Source organism: Emiliania huxleyi (assembly GCF_000372725.1).
Source record: "Emiliania huxleyi CCMP1516 unplaced genomic scaffold EMIHUscaffold_56, whole genome shotgun sequence".
Classification (NCBI taxonomy): domain Eukaryota; phylum Haptophyta; order Isochrysidales; family Noelaerhabdaceae; genus Emiliania; species Emiliania huxleyi.
In genome coordinates this window covers 241,728-263,239 of record NW_005197803.1, presented here as the reverse complement: position 1 = coordinate 263,239, position 21,512 = coordinate 241,728, and the positions used below count along the sequence as shown (strand labels likewise).

The following is a 21,512-nucleotide window of genomic DNA, read 5'->3' as shown; positions in this document are numbered from 1 at the left end:
GCCACCACTTGCCCCCTGCCCTGCCACCCTCCTTTTGGCTTCTTTTTTTGGGGCCTTTCCTGCCGCCCTGTCACAGGGGCCCTCCCTTCCTTTTTTGCTTTTACAGGTGGTGGGTACCTTTCCGGGGGTGGGCCTGACGCTGACGCCCTTTCAGGGGACATGTCCCCCCCCCCCCCCCACCCCCCCCCACACACGCACACACGCACGCACGCACGCACGCACGCACGCACGCACGCACGCACGCACGCACGCACGCACGCACGCACGCACCCACCCACACACACACACACACACACACACACACACACACACACACACACACACACACACACACACACACACACACACACACACACACACACACACACACACACACACACACACACACACACACACACACACACACACACACACACACCGATGCTCACCCACGCGCATTGTGCCTTGAACCGTATGCACGCGATGCGACGCTCCCCGTCCCATCACGCTCTCGCAGTCGGTCGTGCTTCGCAACATCGCCCACGCGGACCGCGAGAACCTCGAGAGCCTGCTCCGCTTCCACGGCGTCGAGACGGACGTCGCGCAAATCGACCCGATCACGCGCAAGTCGATCGCCTGCCCTGCGTTTCCGCTCTGCGGCCTGGCCATCACGGAGGCGGAGCGCGTGCAGCCGCAGATCAACGCGCGGCTGTGGGCGCTGCTCTGCGAGATGGGCCTCAGCAACACCGATTTTGTCACCCGCACCACCGGCTGCCCCAACGGGTGCGCGCGGCCCTACATGGCGGAGCTGGCCTTTGTTGGCTCCGGGCCAGACATGTACCAAGTGTGGGTGGGAGGCCACCCGGCGCAGAGCGAGCGCACGGCCGTGGAGGTGCCCAGTCTCTTCAAGATGAAGCTCGACGATCTCGAGGCGACGATGGAGCCGATCTTCGCGATGTACAAGACGCAGCGCCTCGCGGCGGACGAGGCGTTCGGCAACTTTTGCTACCGCGTCGGCGTGCCCGCCATCGAGGAGTACATCGCCAAGTACGAGCTTGGCAGCTGGAGGGCGATGGGAGACCCGTTCGGGCCCGAGGCGGTGGCGACGGACGCGACGGTGGGCATCACGAGCGACGTGCTCGCCAAGGTGGAGGAGGAGGCGAGCAAGCGCGGCTACGACGCGCCCACGCTCATCGACGCGCTCCTGCGCGAGGCTCTAGCCATCGAATGAGATGCGCTATTCCCCAACCGCGAGTGGAGAGCGAGCGTCCGCCGGAAAGGGCGAGGGCTGCTGCTTGGCAGCAGAGCCTAGTCGACACATCTAAGCGTAGATGTATTAGGAGAGGGAGTTGAGCGCATGTCGGTGAAGAATCTTCAGTGAAGTGCAGAGAGAGAGCTCTGTCGAAGGTCAGCGTCGTGGTATGGTATTCGAGGTCCTAGTGGGTGGGGACTCTGCCCTTGTCCCATCCTCTAGTTCTTCGGCATCTCTGTTGAGTTTGATTTCTTTTCTCACGACGGCGCCTAATGGCGAATGGGTCGCCGTCTGTGCTCTCTGCTCCTGCCTCCTCCTTATAGGTGCGTGCACGACACATGCACTTGCACACATGTGGACATAGGACATGTGCATGTGCATGGATGCATGCACACATGCACATGCACATGCACATGCACATGCACATGCACATGCACATGTGTCGGGCGGACTCCCTCACCCATATCCCATAAATAAATAAATAGAGCGGGCATCTCCAGAGAGATGGGCGACGCACGGACCTGGCACGGACAGAGAGGGACAGCGCGCACCCCGCCCCGCTCGCAGACAGGCAGGTCGGAGAGCGTGCACAGCTGCACACACAGGTGCACATAGGAAGGACTCCTCGGTCGGGATTTCTTGGTTGGACTCTTGAGTGTGCGGTCGCTCTCCGACGGCATGTCTGATGGGCATTTCGGGCGGGCTCGAGAGAGTGAGAGCCGCGGTGCAGAAAGAAAGAGGTTTAAAACACCCGGCGGAGGGAAGGGAGGATTTCGCGGAGAAGAAGAATAAAAGAAAACCAGGGCCGAGCTGCGGTGCATTTCCTGGCGCGCCACTCGCGTGTCTTTTCCTCATCGTGATGTCGGCCCACACCATTCGTCCGGCGACGCCTTCGGATGCCTCGAACGTCGGCGCGCTGTGGCACTCGGCGTACTACGACGACCCGGGCACGGCCAGCCTACCCGACGAGTTCCTCGCCGAGCGCAACCTCCGCGAGTTCACCCGGCGGGCGTCGGAGAAGGTGCCGCACATGTTTGTGGCGAGCGAGGCCGGCGCTGCGGCGGACGCGCCGCTGGCTGGCTTTTGTGTCGCCTACCGGGAGCGTGCGGAGATGGAGCAACTGTTTGTCGCGCGGCACGCCCGCGGCACTGGAGTCGCGGCGCGGCTGATTGCCGCAGCCGAGCGCTCGCTGGCCGCCTCGCCGACGGCGGTCACCGCCTTCCTGGTCGCTTTTGCCGCCAACGCACGCGGCCGGCGCTTCTACGAAAAGTGCGGCTGGGCCTGCGCCGGACCTGTGGTTTGGCCGGTCGAGATCTCAGGCGGCAATACCTACCCGCTGTCGCTGGTGCGGTACGAGAAGCGGGTTGGGGAGGCGTCGCCACAGGAGGGAGGTGGAGCTGCCGGTCCGGAAGTCCCGCCAGCTGCGACGCAGCGGCCAACCTCGCAGGCGCGGCCCGAGGACATGGAGGCGAGCACGCAGGCGTCGCGGTAGGCCGCCGCAGCTCTAGACAACCGCCAGGGCCCTCCCCACCGGCCCTGCGCCTCTGCGTAGTCGGTGGACGGCGACGGGCAGCTCGCTGGCTGGGCAGAGGCGGCCGGGGCAGTCGGCTCTAGATGCGGAATGCGCGCCCCTGCATGCCTGCTCGGCAAGACACACGTTCGGCTGCATTCCAGCGCATGCCCTTCCGGGTGGGCACTGCAGATTGTACTCACGAGGTGCTCTGTGTCCATGGCTTCAGGGCTGCAGCCGCTTCGACGCTCGGGCGGGCGTCTACGCTTGCAGCGTGGACGGCAACTACGTGGTGCGCGTCTCGAGCGGCGAGGCGGCGTCGGACGACTCCTTCCTCGTCCTCGAGCGCAGCCACGTGCGCGGCGGTAGGACGTGCAGCCACGTCGCCGGCGCCGGAAGCGGCTCGCTAATGCATCTGCGAGCCGGCGATACGATCCTGCTTCGGCTCGTGGGCACCGCCCCGCTGCCGGCGCGGCCACTCGCGGGGCCGGTGCGTTTGGCCATATCCCTCGCGATGCGGATGCGCTGCCGCGAGCCCGAAGGCTTGCTGGACGAGGGGGAGGGGGAGGGGGAGGGGGAGGGCGGCGGGAGGGGCGCCTCTCGCAAAGCCGACGCCAAGCGGAGGCGGGGGGGCGGAGCAGCATCGCCCTCTTCGGCGCCAGAGACGGGATCGGACACGGAGTGGTCCGAGGGCTTCTCGTCCGACGACGAAGCCACGCAGCGGGAGAGGCCGCCACCGAAGGTTCGCCGGCTTGCGCGCGCGGCTCGCGCGGTGTCTTTGGATGCCCCCTTGCAACGAGCTGGCCCGCCGATGGTTTTATAATACCAAACAGAGTTACAGCAAAAAACAACAATGAGCAAACAAATCTTTTTCGAAATTCGCGGGAAGCAGCGGTAAATTCTGGAGATGTGATGAGTTGATGATCTTTAGCTTTACTTTAGTTGACGCGAATTTGAGAAGCGGCTACGGGCTAGCGGGAACACACGCCGTGCGCGGGTGCGGCGTGTGCGAGACGAGGTCGTTAGTGGCACGCCTTGTGCCCAACAACGTCTCGGACAAGGACGACGTCTCGCGAAGCGACTGATTTGAAGCGCCATTGAATAATTGCGAGCGTTACACCTCGAGACACCAATGAAAGGAGGGCTCGCGGCGTCCCTCACTTTGGGTGGTTGAGTTGATTGAGCAAGCGCGTCTCGCAAGCTCCACGACAAGGTCTGAGTTGGGAGTGGCCCCATCGCCCTCCGCGCCCACCGTCCGCCATCCGCTAGCCTCTCTACTACTCCGTGGGAACGCGCAACATTGCGTACCACCCACCCATGCACGCTGCCGCAGCGCACACTGCGAACCGCCAAAGCGAGCGACATCACTCTGACGCATGTCCACCTCGCATTCTCGCAGTGTCGTCGCCAACCTTCACATAATCCGACATGAACAAGAAGCTCATCGCGCTCTTTGTGGCCTCCGCCGCCGCCTCCGACGGTATCCCCGTCAACTGCACTTCCGCCGAAGCACAGCAGTGTGGCGCGGAATGCACGCGGTGCGCCCCTTGTTTGGACCCGACATTCCTCTGCCCGTGGTCTTCCTGCGAAGAGGAGTGTACTTCCTGCCTCCCCTACCTGACCTGCTTGGACAACGACGGTTTCGAGGGTGGCATCGAACTCCGTACCTGCACTTCCGATGACTGCTCGTCCGGTTGCGAGACTCAGCTGACCGTCCCCACGGGAGAATGCGTCGCTGATTCCTCCTTCTCGGGTGCCACGGGAGGGGTCGGTGTCCCTGAACAGGGTTCGGTGATATTGACCTGTGACGGCGACACCGTCATCGCAACCTCATACACCACTTCAAACTGCTCCGACGTCGGGACCACGCTGCCAATGAATACGTTTCCGAAGTGCCTCTCCTTGCTCGACATTTTGGAGGGTCTGGGAGACGCTCTGGAAGGTCTGGGCCGCCGCCGCCGCCGCCTTGACGACATTGACGACCTCATGCTCGACGACCGGTTTTTGAGCGGGTCGACCGCGTTCGTCTGCAAGGCACCCGCCGCCACTGTGGTCACCTCCTTCACGCTTGCTGGCGCGGTGGAAGACTTTGGCGTGCATGAGCAAGCGGCGATCAAGGCGGTGCTCGCCGCGGGCGCAGGCGTCTTGCCGTCGGCGATCTCCCTCACGCTCTCGTCTCGTCTGGCTCCGTGGTTGTCACGGCGAAGATCCTCTTCAAGGTGTCGGCGGCCGCGGCCGCGGCGGTGATCGCGCTCTCGGGCGCAAACGGCATCCTCTCGGATGCGACGAAACTCCAAGAGGCTCTCGTCGAGCAGTTCGCAGAAGATGACATCGATACCGACGTCACGGTCTCTCGGCTCGAGCCGCCCGAGGTGGAGTCCGACGACGACGACGGCGGTGGCTGCGGCGCCGGCTGCATCGTCGGCATCGTCGTCGGCGTCTTGGCCCTCATTGCCCTGAGCGTGCTCCTCTTCCTGTGGCTTACGGGCGCCGCCTGCTTCAAGAAGGCGGATGGGGGGTACCCCGCCGGAAAGCCAGGGGTCGCCGGTGCCGGCGAGGCCGCCTAAGAGGGCATCCCCATGCCCAGGGGGAGCGTGTAAGTAGCCGCCACGAGCAAGCTCGGCCCAAGCAGTCGCGTGGCTCACGCGCGCCCCGCCACGTTGTGCAGTACACCAGTGCAGCATGTTGTTCACTGGCCCGGTGGCGATGCGAGCTGATGCGGGCGTTGTGGACGATATCCGCCCGTATCAATCGTGCACCCCACCGAATAGTAGGCCGGATGCGTTCCCCATACGCGAATTGTGAAAACGAACCCCGGGGAGGCGGAGGGGAGACCTCGTCCAACGTTCCAGCATATCCAGAGGCCGTACCTCCACGCTCTCGCTCGCTCGTGGACCCAATCACGACCGAGGTCATGAGCGACCCGTTGACGCATGGCGCGGCGGATGGGCATGCTTACGAGAGAGCGGACGGCGATTGAGGTTTGAGCGCTGGCTCGCGACCAACTTTTTCGACCAGCCCACCAGCCCTCTTACGGGCGGCGGGCTGGAGCACAGCATCCTGGTCCCCAATCACATATGCTGCGCCGGGGGACGAGATCCGGGACTGCAGGGGGGGTGTACTGCGCCGGATGATCCGGGACAGGACACTCTGCTCTCTGTGTCGAGGCACGATCGACATCGAGGGACGAGGGTCGAGGCTCGCCACGAGGCGTCGAGCTCGGGGGGGGGGGGGGGGGGCTCGAGGGGGGCGCGGACCAAAACGAGCTGAGAAAAAACCGGCACAGCGTGTGCTCCCCACGGCCACGCTGGGAGGGACAGTTTTTAGTGTACGAGACGGCAAACGAAGGAGCGGGCGAGGAGCGAGGTTGCGTACGATATTCTTTCACACCACACAAACCACGCGCAGAGGATCACGCGCGCTGAGAAGGCGTTTGCTGGCTGCTCGCGCGGACTGCAGTGACCGGCGGTGACTGCGGGACCGGCGAGAGCAGCGGCACAACGCCGACGCAAGATACTAGGTGAGAGACCCGAAGGGCCCACAAAGCGGTGTACACTCGTGCTGCTACCACGGCATGGGGAATTTGCTGCAAGGGGGACGGTCGAGCGCTGGTGTCGGCGGTCGGCGCCTCACGCAGCTGGCCGCCGCCGCCGCCACGAGACGCTCCCAGAGGAGTCGCTCTACAGCCGCTTGCCCGCATCGTACCACGACGTCACCTTGCCCTCGACGGGCCACACCACCTCCTTGCCCGCCTCTGCCGGCTTCTCGCCCGACGCGGCGCTCTCCTCGCCCTCGCCGCCGCCCGCCGCCGCGACCGCAGCGCCCACGGCGACCGCCGCGCCGGCGGCGAGAGCCGGAGCAGGCATGCCGGACGCGGGCGCGGACGCGAGCGCCGATGCGGGCACGGGCGGCGGCGGCGGCGACTGCTGCTGCTGCTGCTGCGGCGGCGGCGGCGGGAGGATGTCTGGCATCGCGACCGAGGCGGCGACGTCCTCCTTGGCGGCCTTCTCGGCCTCGACTGCCTTCTCGAGCGTCTCCGCCTTTGCGGTGGCGGCCGCGAGCGCCTTCTGGGCCGCGGCCTTCTCCTCCTCCACCGCCGCCGCCGCCGCCTTCGCCGCCGAGGCCTCCGCCGCCGCCTTTGCCGCCGCCGCCTGGCGGGACCGCGCCTCCGCCTCAAACACGCGCTTCGAACTCTGCTGCACGAGCGTTGCGCTGGTCGGCGCGCCGCCCTCCGGCGGCGCGATGATGGTGCCGAGGAAAATGGTCGCGGCAGCCACGGCGACAGGCACCACACCAATCGTCGCCGCATTCTTCCTGCTCGCCACCATCCGCGCGGCCGCCTCGGCTCTCTCACGCGCCTCGCGCTCCTCGCGCTCGCGGCGCGTGGCCACGCCGATCTGGCGCAGGACGACCAGCCCCGCGCCCAGGCCCGACGCGGCGGGCAGGAGCGCACGGAGAGGCGCGGGAGCCGGCAGCGGCTGCGGGAAGCCCTCGATCGTCTGGTTGTAGCTCTGGAGGACCTCCTTCGCCTGGAGCGCGGCAAGCTCGGGCGCGGAGAGGTCGGCGGAGGCCTCGGCGACGACGGGCGGGGAGCGGAGGAGGGCCATCCTTCTGCCGTGGGAAGGACGCGACGGCAGGAGGGCCAGAGTGATCGCTGGAATGAGCATCATTGGCAGGGAAATAAAAAATAAATCGTTGAATTCCATCAAAGTTGAGGCCCCTCCTCAACCATCTGGTTGACAGTTGAGACCCCCCGTCAACCCTTTAGTTGGTTGGGGGGTTGAGGCCTCCGTCCGGGGCCTATTCACAGACCTTGTTATTGAGAAGAAAATATGTCCCATGGCGCTTTGCGCTGGTCTATGAGAGGTTGAGGTGCGAGCCCTGGAGGCCCTGGGGATGGGGGGAGACTACCCGCGGGCCTAGAAGGCCCGCGCGCAGGGGGGTAGGGCATTGAGATTGAAGCATGAAGGCGGAGGTGGAGGCGGCGGAGGCTCGGCGAGCACGGCTGGGAGCGGCAGAGGATTCAGAAAGGAAGGGACCCTGGGACCGGAGTCGGGCGGGCGCACATGAGGCGTGTCCGTGTACGTGCGTGGAGTACAGTGTTGTGTGTCCGTTAGCTCCGAGTAGAGGGGGCGTTCTGCAGTTAAGGGGAAACCCGGTACACGGAACTAACCCTCGGAGACCCGTGTTTACCTTAAGGCCCTTGCCCTGCGAATGCGCACCCCCCCTAGCTAGGGGTCAGGGCTCTCTAGCCCGTAGCCCGATCCCGATCATCCGGCCCGCTGGGTGCGCTTCTAAGCTCCCCGGCCCTGGATGTGAGGCTGCCGACTGCACTCCAAGTGCTCCAAGGTGCAAGCACTGATCTGAGAAGAGGGGTGGCTTTGGTTGGTCACGGAGTGGTAAAGTGCAACTTTGGCATTTGGTAAAAGCTGCCCGAGTGGTGTCTGTGGGAAAAAAACCAAAGCGGAAGGGTGGCCCCAACAGCTAAAGGCCAACATCCCCTCCGGCTACGACAATGTGAACCTGATCTGGTCCTCACGGGGTTGACCCGTCTCCTCCAGATCGAGACGGACTTCATGAACGGCCGAGCAATATTTCTTCATTATTATTATTAATTAATGCTTTTTGCACGGCTGAGCCCCCCCCCCCCCCTCCCCCGCGCCCATTCCCTGCCCTCTCCCGCCGCGCGCTCCGTCCGAGCCCCCTCCCCTCTTGCACAACAGGAATTTTGACAATTAATCACATGGGCGTGCCCATCCGCATCCCGGAGTGGTTCGACCCCACGCAAACCCGGAGGGGTGATGGGATGCTGTCTTGGCGGTCTCAGGCCCAGTGAGGTAGTGCGCTAGACTATCCATCCTGCTGAACAAGCTCCTCTTGTAGTGAAAGACCAATATCTTGGAGGATCTGACCAGTCTCAAGGCTCATGTAGCTCCAAAAGATGATTTTCCCCTCGAAAATGCTGCGAAATGAGGCGTAAAATCAAGGGCCCGGAGGGTCTGACCACGAGTCTCTGGGGGGGTCCTCGGCCACGACCCCCCCCCTAGCATGTGGTGAAGGTGCTGGGGGGGGCGGGACCCCCCCCTCAGCATGTGGTGAAGCCCCTCTGGGGGGGGTCGGACCCCCCCCCCTAGCATGTAAGGAGATGGCCGCCGTGCAGCTCGAGCTCGACAAGAAGAAGGACGAGTTCCTCTCGAGGATGCGGCGGTGCACGGAGAGGGAGGAGGAGCTGGCGGAGCGGCAGGACGCCATCAAGGAGCAGGTGCGCAAGTTCGACAAATTCCTGAAGGAGAACGACGCCAAGCGTGCGCGCGCCCTCCGGAAGGCCGGCGAGGAGGCCAAGATTCGCGAGGCGCGTGAGGCCGAGAGGGTGGCGCTCGAGGCGGAGCTGCTCAGGCAGCGCGCAGCGCAGGGGGAGATTGAGGCGGCGCTGAGGAACCTGGAGCGGCCCGAGCAGTTCCTCGCCAGAGCGTGCGAGCACTCGGACTACTTTGAGGACATCGAGGCCATCCTGAGGGTGCGTGAGCCCTGCGGCGCCGGAGGCTAGCGGCTGCCCACCTTCAGAGCCGCTGGGCGCTCACTCCACGCACAGCCCTCTCGTCGCAGCGGCACGAGGTCCTCGAGGCGACGCACGCCGATCTTCTCGCTCGCGTCAAGACCTCCGAGGAGCAGACGCTGCAGCGGCGCGAGGAGCTGCACGAGACGCGAAAACGCACGCAGACCGAGGCGCTGGTCAACGCGTCGAGGATCGCAGCACACCAGGTCATACACATTCCCCTCTCCACCCCGCAAGTAGCAGGTCGACCAAAAAGCTGGCACCGATCACTCGTGCGTGAGACTCAACCGAGTGCACACCGCTTCGTGAAGCCACGCACGCCCTCTGAGCGGGATCCTCCTGACTCCTCCGCCAGGCGCGGCTCGACGAGTTGAGGCTCGGGGCGCAGGACGAGGAGGCGTCCCTCGCCTCAATGGAGAGCGGCGCAAAAGACCGGCTGCGCGTCTTGGGCGAGGTGGCTGCAGCGCACTGCTGCCCGAGGCCCGACCGTATCTCGGCTGGTGTGTACACTCAGGCGGCACAACGGTTTGTGCGTGTCTGTCTATAGGTGACCATGGCGATCCACAACCTCCATGCGCGCGCGTTCGAGAAAGACGGGTGGCGCGCCGGCGGCGCCGGCAGGCCACCGGACGGGGAGGGCGAGCTGCTGCCTGAGCTGCTCTCCTCCGTCGGGCAGCGCGTGGGCGATCTTCTCGATATTGTGGCGACGCTCCGGCACGAGTCGCTGTCCACAGCCGGTGCTAGCAACGCCTGAGCAATGACCGTGTTTTGACGAGAAAAGCGTAAGCAAAAGCTGCTTACCCACACACATTACGGGCTCTCATAAGCCAAACAGCCAGCTCGCCATCCGTCCAAGTATCTTGCGGCCGTAGGGGATAAACGAGAGGCCGTACCAGAGCATCGCGAGGAACTGGACGCAGATGCAGCAGACGACGAGCGAGGGCCTATGGTCTCAGCCACACTCCGCCTCAGCGCACCCTAGTGTCCCCGCCGCGCCGCCCGTGGCCGCCGCTTCGAGCGCATGCGCAACACGAGGGCCGAGACGAGAGTCGCGACGATGGCGCCTGATCCGGGGCGGGAGGTGGCGGAGGGGGGTGAGAGACGCGTGTGCGGTCCGCCGGCGTCTGGAGGCGGCTCTCGCGGCGCGGCGTGACTGGAGCGCGCACCGAGGTAGACGGTGGTGGCGTAGAAGCGCTGCGGCTCGAGCATCGACTTGATCTGCGCCTGCAGCGGAGAGGAGGAGCGAGGGCGCGGTGGTGGGAAGCTGTGGGTGCGTGGGCGCGGGAGGGAGGCGGCGAGGGGCGAGGGGCGCCTGCGGGCCCATGAGGAAGGCGGTCGAGCAGATGGCGAGCAGGTTGCCCAGCGAGTAGCGCAGCGCGAAGGGCGCAGGGTTGCCGTGGATCAGCGCCTGTGTCGGGTAAGGAGAGGCCTCGAGCGCGCGGCGTGTGGGCGTGGGTGGGCGGGAGCCGCGCGCGCCGTGTATGAGAAGAGGGAGGTGATGGTGAGCGCGTACCTGCGTGGCGAGGGCGGGGCGGGCCCGCAACCCTTGCGGTGAGAGGAAGAGCGCTCGCGGACATCTACACATCTACACACCATCTACAGCACGTCTGTGGCATGGCTGCCGGTCCTCGTCCGATCCGCAGGCCGCGGGCACCGTCTACTGGCGGGGCGGCGCTCGCCCAATTACGAGGCACGCCAGGAAGCCCAGCACTCGGTCCTCCCAAGAGAGAGCCGGGCAGTAGCGGACGTAGAACGGGTCTGGCTTGGCCGGCGCGCCGAGCAGCCGGTCGAATATGCTGCCGCCGCCTTTGCTGCTGCCGCCGCTGTCGCCGCCGCCGCCGGTCGTGAGCAGGCCGCCGCGGCTGGCGTACCAGCGCTTTGCATGGGCCGACACGCCGAGGAGGCCGCCTCCCGCACTGGCGCTGTCCGGCGACGGGGCTGAGGCAGGAGGCGGCAGCGCGAGCGGACCGCTGCTCTTGCCGTAGCGCGGCATCGGCCGCATCGGCTGCATCGCATCGCTCGGCGCGGGAGCAGCTGCCGCATCGGCGTCGGAAGGATCGGCGTCGGAAGGACTCACCGACGCCATTATACACACACTAGCAGGCTGGCTCGCTAGTCGCTCGCCGGGCCGCGCTTTTGCGTTGCGGCGCGCGTTTCTTTTCTTTGGCTGTCCTCCTTTAAAGTTTTGACCCCCCGCTAAACGCGCGAGGCGGTGGCGGCGGTGGTGCGGGGGATTGACAGGGGAGGCGGCGGGATTGACAGGGGATGGGGCGGCCACGAGCGGAGCGGCGGCGAGAGGGGGGGCGGCGGCGAGGCGCCAACGAGCGAGGAGCCCGCGCCATCAGAGGGACGCGCCGCTGCGAGATGGAGGGCGGCGGTGACGGAGGCAAGGCGCGAGGAGGAGGCGGCGGCGGCGGCGGCGGCGGCGGCGGCGGCGGCGGCGGCGGCGGCGAGAACGGCGGCACCGAGTTGTCTCGGTGAACGGAGCCATCGCCGTCGGGGAGAGGGGGGACGACACTGCTTCGGCAGCGTGCACCTCGATCCTGTACCGTGTTTGTTATGACCCCCCCCAATGAACACACCAGTGAGGGAGGGCGAGACGATCGAGGGGTCCCGTACCATGCGGAATCGACCCTATCCGGTGCTCAAGTGCTCAAGTGAACGGAGCGGCGGCAGGAGGAGGAGCAGCTCGCTGTTGAGCGCTTTGGAGCCTGGGACCCCATGCCACTGCGACCGGCGTGCCCGGGAACAGAGATCGCGCGCGCGCCGCCACTCACGACGCGCGCGCGATCTTCGCGGAGTCGGGTCCCCAGAGGGAAGCGGTCTTCTCGGCCGACGTCCAGCGGCGCGCAAGGAAGCAGGCGCAGCGGTGCACCGCGCCGCGTTGATTCGCGACCACCGTCGGCCGCGGACGGCGGCGGCGTGCAGATCGCAGTCAGCAGTCCTCCTCCGGGAATGTACGAATTTAAGTTTTTTTGTTTTTCTCGTTAGTAAATCCGGCAAATCCAAGTAAACCCGGCAAATCCCGCCGCCTATTACTGATATCTGAGAGAGTGGCTTGTAAACGCATATATGCAGCCCGCGAGGCAGGTTGCGTCGCGCGGGTTCGCACAGCTGCAGGCCATCGGCCATGTTCCCACCCGAATGCCTCGGCATTGTGAACCGCAGCATCCCCGGCGTCACGTACGACACCATCGTGGCGGGGCCCCTCATTCCCCGTTTCTTTCCCCCCTGGCGTGCTCCCATTCCTCATTGTACTTGGAGCACTTGCTTGGAGTGCAGTCATCAGCCTCACATCCAGGGCCGGGGAGCTGAGAAGCGCACCCAGCGAGCCGGGTGATCGGGATCGGGCTACGGGCTAGAGAGCCCTGACCCCTAGCTAGGGGGGTGCGCGTTCGCAGGGAGAGGGCCGTAAAGCAAACACAGGTCTCCGAGGGTTGGCTCCGTGTACCGGGTTTCCCCTTAACTTCAGAACGCCCCCTCTACTCGGTGGGAGCTAGTAGACACGACACTGTACCCCACGCACGTACACAGGTCCTCACTCAGCATCCCGTATCAGGGTTCCACCGCCCGCCGAAAAAGAAAGAAAACAGACAACCCAAGGGAGGGATGGGAGGACGGCACGCCGCCACCACACAGGGATTTTAAGGAGAGGGTGTGGTGCGCTAGCCATCGCCCACCCTTGGGCGTCCGCCTCTTCCTATCTCACTTCGCAGTCTCTCTCCGATTCTCGCTGCAACCTTCGTGCCACCTCGCGGTCTCCCCCTTCTCGTCGTGCTCTCCCTTGTCGCCTCTTCCTCTGTCGCGTCGCTCTCCTCTGCCTCGTTCTGCGCCGCCGCCGCCGCCTGCCGTTCCCTTGTCCTCTCGGCTTCTTTTGCCTTTCGGCGCAACTCCGTCCTCCTCGCTGCGTATCCTGGCCCCTCGAGTCTATCGAGCTCCCCTCGCGCAAGGACGAGTCTTCTGATGCCCACTGCTATCATTTGCCGCCCAGTCATGTGGTTGCTCAGGTCCACTCTCTCTTCGAACACTTGTGCGTCTACGGATGATGCCGGCGCTGGAGTCCCCTTCGGGTGCATCGTGACATCTGACAACTGGATTTCCACTGGTTCGTCCTCCTCGGAGACGGAGTCGTCTTCCCCCGCTGCCTTCCGCTCAGCTCTACGTTCGGTACGTTCGGCGTGGCTCACCCTCCATGCCGTGAACAGGCGCTTTATCCACCCTATATTCTCCACCGCCCGCCCTCCCCCGCAACTCTAAATTCTTTTGGCAGCGCTTCCGCACGGCTCCTCCATTTTGTCGTCGGCCAGCTGAAAACAGGCGACCCAGAGACGATGCCTGCTGGCGGCTGCCTGTTCGTGATCGTCGGCACCGACGACAAGCCGATCTACCAAGCCGAGTTCCCCGAGGCGCGGTCGCAGCGGGTGCGCAGGCGCCGGAGCGGAGGCTCCGCCACCCAGTCGTGCTGAGCGCGGCTGCCGCCCTCCCGCCTCCCATGCGCGCAGCGCGAGGACACGCTGCACCTGAATCAGCTCACCGTGATCCACGCGGCGCTAGACATGGTCGACGAGCTCGTCTGGGGCACGCAGGCCATGTACCTCAAGCAGGTTGACCGGTTCAATGACTTTTACGTTTCTGCATTCGTGACTGCGAGCCATGCGCGCTTCATGCTGCTGCACGACGCGAGGAACGAGGACGGCGTGAAGCAGTTCTTCACCGACGCGTACGAGGCGTACGTTCGCCTGCTCATGAACCCGTTCTTCGACAGCGGCGCAAAGGTTCCGGCGAGCTTTGACCAGCGAATACGTCTGCTTGGGAAGAAACACTTCTGAGCCACAGTGTCTCCGATCGCGGCCACAAAAGAAATCCATCCGCACCTCTTGAAGTTTTTTCCAAACAATCCCCGCCCCGCCCGCCGCCGCGGCGCCGGCCGGGCGTTCCGCTTCACCCCCGCCCGGCTGCCGGCTTCACCACCCACCCCCGCGCACATTCTCGGTGGGCACGGTGCACAGTGTGCACAGCGACGCCACAGTCGGGCGGCGCGCGGGCTCGGGGCGTGGGCTCTATCGTCTATGTGCCCCCGCGCTGTTTCGCGCTGAGCACACTTCTGAGCACAAAGCAACCGCTCTGTCGCACGCGTTTTCGACCACCTTCCCGGCACCGCGCGAATGCACCACCTCCGGAGGCCACCGGCGCGAGAGCAGCCCTGCCCCTCAGCAGCGCTCGATGGAGACGAGTGGAGGGATCGGCGACGGCCCCGCGGCGGGCGCCTCAGAGGGGCCTGCTGCCTCGTCGGAACCGGCGGCAGGCGGGTCGTTTGGCGGGTCGGCCGGCTTGGGAGCGCCGGCCGCACGCGAGGCGAAGAGGCGGCGGCTGCGCGAGGACGGCGTAGGAGGGGAAAGGCCGCCGTCGGCGGCGGTGGCGCATGGCCCGGTGGTGGTGGGCGTGAAGAGCCGCTCATTGAGGCTGTCGAGGAAGGAGGCGAGGGCGGCACCTACACTCGGGCCACGTCTCGGGCTCCTCCCGCTCCCTCTCGGGGGGGGGGGGGGGGGAGCTGCGAGGGCGCTCGAGGGCGGCGCGCCGTCGGGGACGCTGGACTGCAGCCGCTGCAGCGAGGGGTCGTCTAGCCGCAGCGCGCGCCTACGGGTCGGCCGACGGGTGGGGCCCGCAAGATCCAGAGAAGGCGGTTGCACTACATGGGTTGGCGTGCAGACCACTGATCAACCATGCGCTACATGGGTTGCTCAGTGGTCTGGGCGCCAACCCATGTGCTGCAACAAAGGCTCTGCCAACGACGGAGCCGCGATCGCGCCTGCGCTGGTCGACCGCCTCGGCCGCCTCGTCCACGGCCGCCGCTCGCTCGAGCAGCCGCTCCTGCTCGCAGCGAGACCGCAGGCGGGGCGGGGGTGGTGGGGGTGGTGGGGGTGGTGGGGGTGGTGGGGGGGGGGTGGGGGGGGGGGCAGAGTGGCGCGGCCGAAGTGGGGGGTGGGGGGGGTGGGGGGGGGGGCCGGGTGGGAATTGTGCACCCTCTGCTCGCGCAGCAGCCGCCGCTCCTCCGAGAGCGCCTCCCTAGCCGCTGCCTTTGCCGACGGCGGCGTCGCTGCGCCGGAGCGCCGGTTGGGAGAGATGTCGCGCAGAGGCCGCAGCGGCGAGGGCAGCCGCGAGTCGAGCGCCATCTGTGGGGGCGAGTACCAGAGGGTGTGTCGCGGGTGTGTCGCGGAGGCGTCGAGATGTGTCTCACAGCGGTGCCGCGGAAGCGTCACGGCTGCGCGTCCGGTGTGTGTGTGTGTGTGTGTGTGTGTGTGTGTGTGTGTGTGTGTGTGTGTGTGTGTGTGTGTGTGTGTGTGTGTATGTGTGTGTGTGTGTGTGTCGCCTGCAGCAGCTGGTCTTGCTCGCGTAGCTGTCGGCGGCACTCCTCGAGGTCGGCGGCGGCGTCGGCGGCCGCGGGCGGGGCGTCGCCTCGGCCCAGGTTGACAACCAACGAGACACGCGGCAGGGAAGCCTGCTCCGCAGCCGCAACCGGGTGGGTGGGTGGAACGGGTGGGGTGGGCGGAAGGACGGGTGGGTGGAAGGACGGCGGAGCGAGCCGGGGCGAGTTTGGGGATCGGGAGAGCGGGAGAGCGGGGGCGGGAGAGAAGAAAGGGTGTGTGTGCTGGGTGGGTGGGTCCGGTGCCCGCGCCTTTGCGGTCTCGCGAGCCGCGTCGAGCCACGCCGTCGCCGCGGCCGCCTCTGCCGTGAGATTGGGCGGCGCAGACTCCTCGCTCGCCCTCTGCTGCAGCTCGCGTATCGCGGCCTGCAGACTGGAGATGAGGCTCGCCTGCTCGGCCGCGGCCGCCGCCTGCACCACGCAGAGCGCGTCTCGGGACAATGGCGCTCCCACCTCGCGTTCTCTCTCTCTCTATGTGTGCGTGTGCGTGTGCGTGTGCGTGTGCGTGTGCGTGTGCGTGTGCGTGTGCGTGTGCGTGTGCGTGTGCGTGTGCGTGTGCGTGTGCGTGTGCGTGTGCGTGCGAGCGTGCGAGCGCGGCGCGCGCACGTGCTGCCACCCACCTGCCTCTGCCCGTCCGCAGCCGCCGCGGCCTCCCGCTTGCGCGCCGCCTGAAGCGCAGAGACAAGAAGAGCGAGGCTCCCTCCTCCGGCCTACAGCGCGAGCAATACTGCGTCGGCGGTTTGCGCCACCGAGGTGAGCCATCCGCTCGGCCGTCCAGCGGCGCCCGGGGTCGCGCGGGGGCGCCCTTGACGGCGGGCGTGGCGAGGACCGGAGCCTCAATGAGCTGGGCCTTTGCACCGCCGCGGAGTTTGTCCGCGAGACGCGCCTGCATCCGCTCAATCTCGCGCTCGCGTCTGCGCAGCGTCGCTTCGCGCTGCGCCTCGCGGTGCATGGCTCCCGAGAGCGCCTTGCTGCGCCGGTCCAGCTCCGCCTCCTGCCGGGAGACCTGCGCCTCGAGCGAGTCAATCCGTGCGCGAGAGGCGTGCACAGCCTTGTCGAGACGGTCCGCCGCGGCGTACTGGCGCGCAGCGCTCAACTCCGCCGCCGAAGCCGCTGCCTGCGCACTTTTGCACGCGGTGACGAGCGCGCCAAAGGACGCCACCAGGTGCTCTGCGTCACGAGCTCCGGCGAAGGAGAGAGCGGGCTCGAAGCCGAGGACGCCGGCTGCCGCCGCGTTCAGCGCGGCTACGGCCTGTTCGATGGAGGCCATGGCACGTCTGAGAGCTCAGCGAGAGGTGGGGGGTCGGAGGGTCCAGGCTCGAGGCTCGGATCGATCGGAGAGCAGTTTGAACTGGGGAGCAGAAGCACACCCACTTGTGGGACTCCCCGGCGGTCGGTGGTCTGCCCCCGAGGTGGACCGGACCCCCCCGCCGGTCGGTCGCTCTCTCGGCGGCGGGAGGTGTGACGACCGACCCCCCCTCGGCGCGGTGTCCTTGCCGTTGAGCCCCCTCAATCAAACGCTCTCCTTCCTTCTCCCGAACCGCCACGGGCGCTTCGAAATCGCCGGTTTTCACTAACACTATGAAAACTATCTAGTTACGCAGCCAAGCGCCAAGCGCCAAGGAGACTTCTTCGCCGAGGCCCGAGCGAGCCCGACTCCACACACATATGTGGAGCATCCACGCAGTCGCAGGCCTGACTGATCCTGCTTGCCGTCGCTTTGTACAAGCTCTGGCAGCGCTCCAGTTCTCCACAGTACGCGCGCGCATCGTCCCTTCCAATGACTACGATGACTTGCCAGAGAGACTTGATCGACACATCGCCGCCGCCGTCACCTGGGCTCATCGGCTTCCGAGTCGCTCTTCAAGCGACAGCAAATGGCAATCGATCCGGGTGCTGGATGCCGCTTCATGAGCAACTCAGTTAGAGATATTCCTACTAATAGAGATACTAATTTATTCACAGCTGCGGCGAGCATGTGCGGTGTGACCCTCGAGCCAACCCGACCGACCGACCCCCCCCTCGGTCTGCGCTCCGACCGACCGACCGGACCCCCCCTCCGGTCTGCGGACTTCCGCGGCCGCCGACCGGCCGGACCCCCCCCTGCGGTCGGTCGGTCTGCGCTGGGCGCTCAAACCGCGAAGTCGGCCTGTTCACTACAAGATAGGTAGGTAGGTAGAAAGGTGAAGAACAGCCAGGCTCGGACTGGACACCAACGCGGTATGGGTGGACGCTAGACAGATGATGACGACACGCACGAGCGACACACAGACACAAACAAGCTCACAAGACACACAGCCAGCTGGCTGCCACACACCCTGAGTCGGCGTACACATAACTCAAGGCCACATCCTCCCTGTCGCCCCCCCCAGCACTCCAAGGTGCCAAGAGAAACAAACAAGGGCACAACAAACAACAGACGATAGGAAGTGACATGTGAGGCTAGAGCAGCATGCTCCACCTCTAGCAATCTCTCCGGCCGGCGAGGCACGGACGAGACCGTGTGTGGGGTCTAAGTGAGGTGTCTATGGACGCTCTCCTCACGGGCTAGCTGCCTACGGCTAGCCCTATCTCGCACTCACGGGCAGTGACAATCAAATGGGTGAGTGTTTGCGAGCAGAGGCGCGTGGGCTAAATCTAGGCCGCACGTCGTGGCACTATGACGAAGTTAGACGTGCGGCCGCAGCGCGCCCGCCCCAGGCTCGGCGGTGCGCGCGTGTTAGCGAGAAAGTTGCGGGTAGAGCCGTTCCCGGCTTGTCGAATGCGAGGCCTCTGCGACGAGTGCCAGTCGTGCTGCGGAGCAACGCTCATATGAGACACTACAAAAAGAATCCGGACTGCGCGCATCCGCAAAGGCCTGGACGCGTCCATACAGCAGCCCGGGCGCACAGGCATGGGTTTCACCAAGTACCCAAAGATACCCCTCTCGACCAAGGACATGCCAGACCTCCCCGCCGGCGCCGAGTGGATCGTGACGGAGAAGCTGCATGGCGCCAACTTTTCGGTCGCGTGCGACGCGGATGGAAAAGTCGAGTTTGCAAAGCGGTCGGGGCCGCTGCCTCTCGAGGAGGACTTCTACTCGTTCAGGTCGCAACGCCTCGATAGGCGGCTGCAAGAGCCGGCGCGGCGGGTCCGTGCGCTAGCCGTGCGGTGCGGTCTGGCCGCGTCCGGCGACAGCGTCTGTGTCTTCGGCGAACTGGTGGGTGGCCACTATCCGCACCCCGATGTGAATCCCGTTCCTGGGCTGCAGCCGGTCCAGCGAGGCGTATGGTACAGCCCCGACCTGCGCTTCATCGGCTTTGACCTGGCAGTCACCCCGCACCATCAGCCACCGCGCTATACCGACTTTGACGCCGCCGCGAGCTGCTGCGAGGCGGCAGGGTTCCTGTTCGCCGCGGTGCTGGCTCGAGGGACGCTGCCGCACTGCCTCGAGTCGCCGATTCGCTTCTCCTCGCGCCTCCCCGCCAGGCTTGGCCTGCCCTCATTGGAGGATGACAACCTGGCAGAGGGCGTCGTGGTCAGGACCGCCCGCGAGGGGCTGCCGCTGCGGACGCTCTTGAAGCGCAAGATCGACGAGTTTGGTGAGACGCGCTACTCGAGCCCAAACTGGGCGGCGGCCAAGTCGGGAGGGGCGCGGGCGGCGAGCGGGCCGCACGACCTGCTTCGGTACGAGGCAATGGCCCGTGTGACTGAGTCCCGGTTCGAGGCGGTGGAGTCCAAGACGGGACGGCTCGACGCGGCCGACAAAGTGGCATGCCGCAAGGTGCTCGAGGACTTGAAGGAGGACGTGCGCCTCGCGCTGGTGGAGGACGGTGTCGCGTCGTCAGAGGCGGCGCTCGCCGAGGCGCTGAGCCAGGAGCTCTGTGACGAGCTGGACCGCGCTTGCCGAGGGCTGATTGGGAGCGTGGTGGGGAGAAGGGCGCGGCAGGAGCGGTCGGCGCGAGGGGTGGGTGGGTAGCGTGGGTGGGTGGGTAGCGCCGGGCTAGCGAGACACACATTTCTGGCGCTCAATTCGATGCCTAGCAAGGCTGTGGGTTGCCGAGAAGGAGCGGCGGACCCTGCTAACGATGCAGTCATCGTCGTGATCGGAGTCCACTGTCCATTCAAACTCCACCTTTGGCGGCTCGGGCTGCGGCTCTGCGAGCTGCTTGCCGGGCAGGCTTGAGAAGCGGCGGTGAGTGGCTTCAGTGGCAATTTGCAAAGAGGAGCGGGAGGTTAGTCCTAAGAGTGCATCCGCACTCACAGCCCCAAGTGCAACAGCAAGGAACGGAGACATGTGCAAGCGGTTAGTCGTAGTCGTGGGAGGAGTCGATGGGAGGGAGGGACGCCCTCAAGTCAACGCAATCGGTGTCGTCCGCTCCCCGCATCGTCCCCACAAAACCTCTCTCAGAAGATCTAAAGTCCCCTGCTGAGCGAAACTCTGGCGTAAATTAACTGTAAAATTCTTCTTTCGCGGTTGTGCATCCCGACATCGATGCAAGTCCAACCGACCAGCCTTGATTTCTGCTCGCTCTGCCGCTGATATGCCACTTTCCACCGCGTCCAGTCTGCCCGGCAGCTCGCTTGCTTCGAGCCTACCCGGCAGCAGCTCGCTTGCGCCGCAGCCCGAACCACAGAAGGCAGAGTTTGAGTGGACCGAGGACTCCATCGACGACGATGAGTGTGTCGTCATCAGGATCCGCCGCTCCTCCTCGGCAGCACAATCGATGGTGTCGGCCGCCTCGTTTGGCCACAGCTCTTTGGCGCACCGCTGACGCATTCGAGCTCCCTCGCATGGCTTGCCACGCATGGCTGAAGCTCCGGCACGGAGCAATCTCCTTCGCTCGGGCCTGTGCAGCTGTGCAGCGTGGCCCTTTCCTCTCGTCCCTCTCGTGTGCTTACCTGTGACGCCGCATGCCGGCCCACCTCTCTTGAACGTGTATAGCGTCCGCAAACGCGTTTGTGTTGCATTGAACCATGATCCGTGTAAAATGTGAAATCTATGGCGAAAAACGTATGGAAACTGGAGAGAACACAGAGAAAGATAGGCAGCACGCGCGCTCTCACACTCTCGTGCGCGGTGCAGTCAAAAGAGCGCCAAGAGATTGGAGCGGACGGGGACGAGGACGCACGCCGCGGCTCGAGCATGCTTGCAGTTGCACACCCCTGCATCAGAGTGCCGCCGGGCCGATGACCAAGCGCGGCTGCGCATGATGCGCCAGCCGGCCGCTCAAGCCTCTCAGCCGCGGGGGTCGCTCAGAGGACCAGGCTGTCCTCAGGCGTCGGCCCGCGGGTCGTCGCCACCCTCATCGGGCGCTCCCTGCTGCTGCATCGGCGCGCGCTTCTTGTCCTTCTTGTGGGTGCCCGACACGATCTCGTCGATGCGGAGGAGCATCGCCGCCGTCTCGACCGCCGTCTTGATGGTCTGTGCCTGAGGGAGGGGCGAGGGCGGGCAGGGTGGGAGAGGGAGAGGGCGGGAGGCTGGGGAGCGTCGGGGGCGAGGGAGTGGGTGAGAGGGCGGGAGGTGAGCGGGCCAGGGGTCGGTGGGTGGCAGGAGCGAGTGTGACGGGGCCATGGAGCGAGAGACACGGGGAAAAGAGGGGGGGGGGGGGGTCAACATTATATTGTTAACACGTCACATTCCGCTTCCCCGTTCACTGTACTCACTTACACTTTTTTCTCTATCTGCTTCTATCTGACATGCTTTACGATCATTACCGATATTTCCTGTCAAAAGTCCTGGAATATACTATCTACTTAACTCAATACATCCACTGATTTACTCTTCTTCTCCTTTCGCTTCCCCCCCCCT

At 65.5% G+C, this 21,512-nt stretch overlaps 9 protein-coding genes across 9 annotated transcripts in view; 5 read left to right on the top strand and 4 right to left on the bottom strand.

The window, feature by feature from the left end:
- SIR3 (ferredoxin-sulfite reductase) overlaps positions 1–1,210 on the top strand; it is a gene marked incomplete at both ends in the record, with an annotated part of 4,982 nt that extends 3,772 nt beyond the window's left edge. The window contains one exon of the mRNA XM_005765254.1: positions 497–1,210. Coding sequence (XP_005765311.1) covers positions 497–1,210 — 714 coding nt within the window. The remainder of the gene's footprint in view (positions 1–496) is intronic.
- Positions 1,211–2,059: 849 nt separating this feature from the next.
- Positions 2,060–3,016, top strand: EMIHUDRAFT_357159 (hypothetical protein). The gene is made up of 2 exons (XM_005765253.1): positions 2,060–2,831; positions 2,971–3,016. Exon 1 carries the CDS (start codon positions 2,091–2,093, stop codon positions 2,721–2,723), a length of 633 nt encoding a protein of 210 aa, XP_005765310.1. The 5' UTR covers positions 2,060–2,090; the 3' UTR covers positions 2,724–2,831; positions 2,971–3,016.
- Positions 3,017–6,108: 3,092 nt separating this feature from the next.
- EMIHUDRAFT_464773 (hypothetical protein) lies at positions 6,109–7,404 on the bottom strand. The gene has a single exon (XM_005765252.1). It carries the CDS (start codon positions 7,346–7,348, stop codon positions 6,422–6,424), a length of 927 nt encoding a protein of 308 aa, XP_005765309.1. The 5' UTR covers positions 7,349–7,404; the 3' UTR covers positions 6,109–6,421.
- Positions 7,405–8,886: 1,482 nt separating this feature from the next.
- On the top strand, positions 8,887–10,051 carry EMIHUDRAFT_213105 (hypothetical protein; the record flags this gene model as incomplete). Its single annotated transcript, XM_005765251.1, has 5 exons — positions 8,887–9,258; positions 9,348–9,473; positions 9,541–9,588; positions 9,653–9,751; positions 9,845–10,051. 5 exons carry the CDS (start codon positions 8,887–8,889, stop codon positions 10,049–10,051), a joined length of 852 nt encoding a protein of 283 aa, XP_005765308.1.
- A 66-nt stretch (positions 10,052–10,117) lies between these two features.
- On the bottom strand, positions 10,118–11,383 carry EMIHUDRAFT_213104 (hypothetical protein; the record flags this gene model as incomplete). Its single annotated transcript, XM_005765250.1, has 4 exons — positions 10,118–10,241; positions 10,328–10,361; positions 10,464–10,561; positions 11,169–11,383. The coding sequence occupies 4 exons, from the start codon at positions 11,381–11,383 to the stop codon at positions 10,118–10,120; spliced, it is 471 nt and encodes a 156-aa protein (XP_005765307.1).
- Positions 11,384–13,628: 2,245 nt separating this feature from the next.
- TRS20 (trafficking protein particle complex 2) lies at positions 13,629–14,126 on the top strand (the record flags this gene model as incomplete). The annotated part of the gene is made up of 2 exons (XM_005765341.1): positions 13,629–13,718; positions 13,800–14,126. 2 exons carry the CDS (start codon positions 13,629–13,631, stop codon positions 14,124–14,126), a joined length of 417 nt encoding a protein of 138 aa, XP_005765398.1.
- Positions 14,127–14,272: 146 nt separating this feature from the next.
- EMIHUDRAFT_464772 (hypothetical protein) lies at positions 14,273–16,991 on the bottom strand (the record flags this gene model as incomplete). Its single annotated transcript, XM_005765249.1, has 5 exons — positions 14,273–14,788; positions 15,030–15,168; positions 15,321–15,470; positions 16,342–16,389; positions 16,551–16,991. 5 exons carry the CDS (start codon positions 16,989–16,991, stop codon positions 14,508–14,510), a joined length of 1,059 nt encoding a protein of 352 aa, XP_005765306.1. The 3' UTR covers positions 14,273–14,507.
- Positions 16,992–18,268: 1,277 nt separating this feature from the next.
- Positions 18,269–18,532, bottom strand: EMIHUDRAFT_213100 (hypothetical protein; the record flags this gene model as incomplete). Its single annotated transcript, XM_005765248.1, has 2 exons — positions 18,269–18,288; positions 18,370–18,532. 2 exons carry the CDS (start codon positions 18,530–18,532, stop codon positions 18,269–18,271), a joined length of 183 nt encoding a protein of 60 aa, XP_005765305.1.
- Positions 18,533–18,614: 82 nt separating this feature from the next.
- Positions 18,615–19,679, top strand: EMIHUDRAFT_104037 (hypothetical protein; the record flags this gene model as incomplete). Its single annotated transcript, XM_005765247.1, has 1 exon — positions 18,615–19,679. One exon carries the CDS (start codon positions 18,615–18,617, stop codon positions 19,677–19,679), a length of 1,065 nt encoding a protein of 354 aa, XP_005765304.1.
- Between the last annotated feature and the right edge of the window lie 1,833 nt (positions 19,680–21,512).

What these genes read in the sequence shown, in the direction of transcription:
- EMIHUDRAFT_464773 (XM_005765252.1), bottom strand. Translation starts at nt 7,348, where the DNA reads ATGGCCCTCCTCCGCTCCCCGCCCGTCGTCGCCGAGGCCTCCGCCGAC.
- EMIHUDRAFT_357159 (XM_005765253.1), top strand. Translation starts at nt 2,091, where the DNA reads ATGTCGGCCCACACCATTCGTCCGGCGACGCCTTCGGATGCCTCGAAC.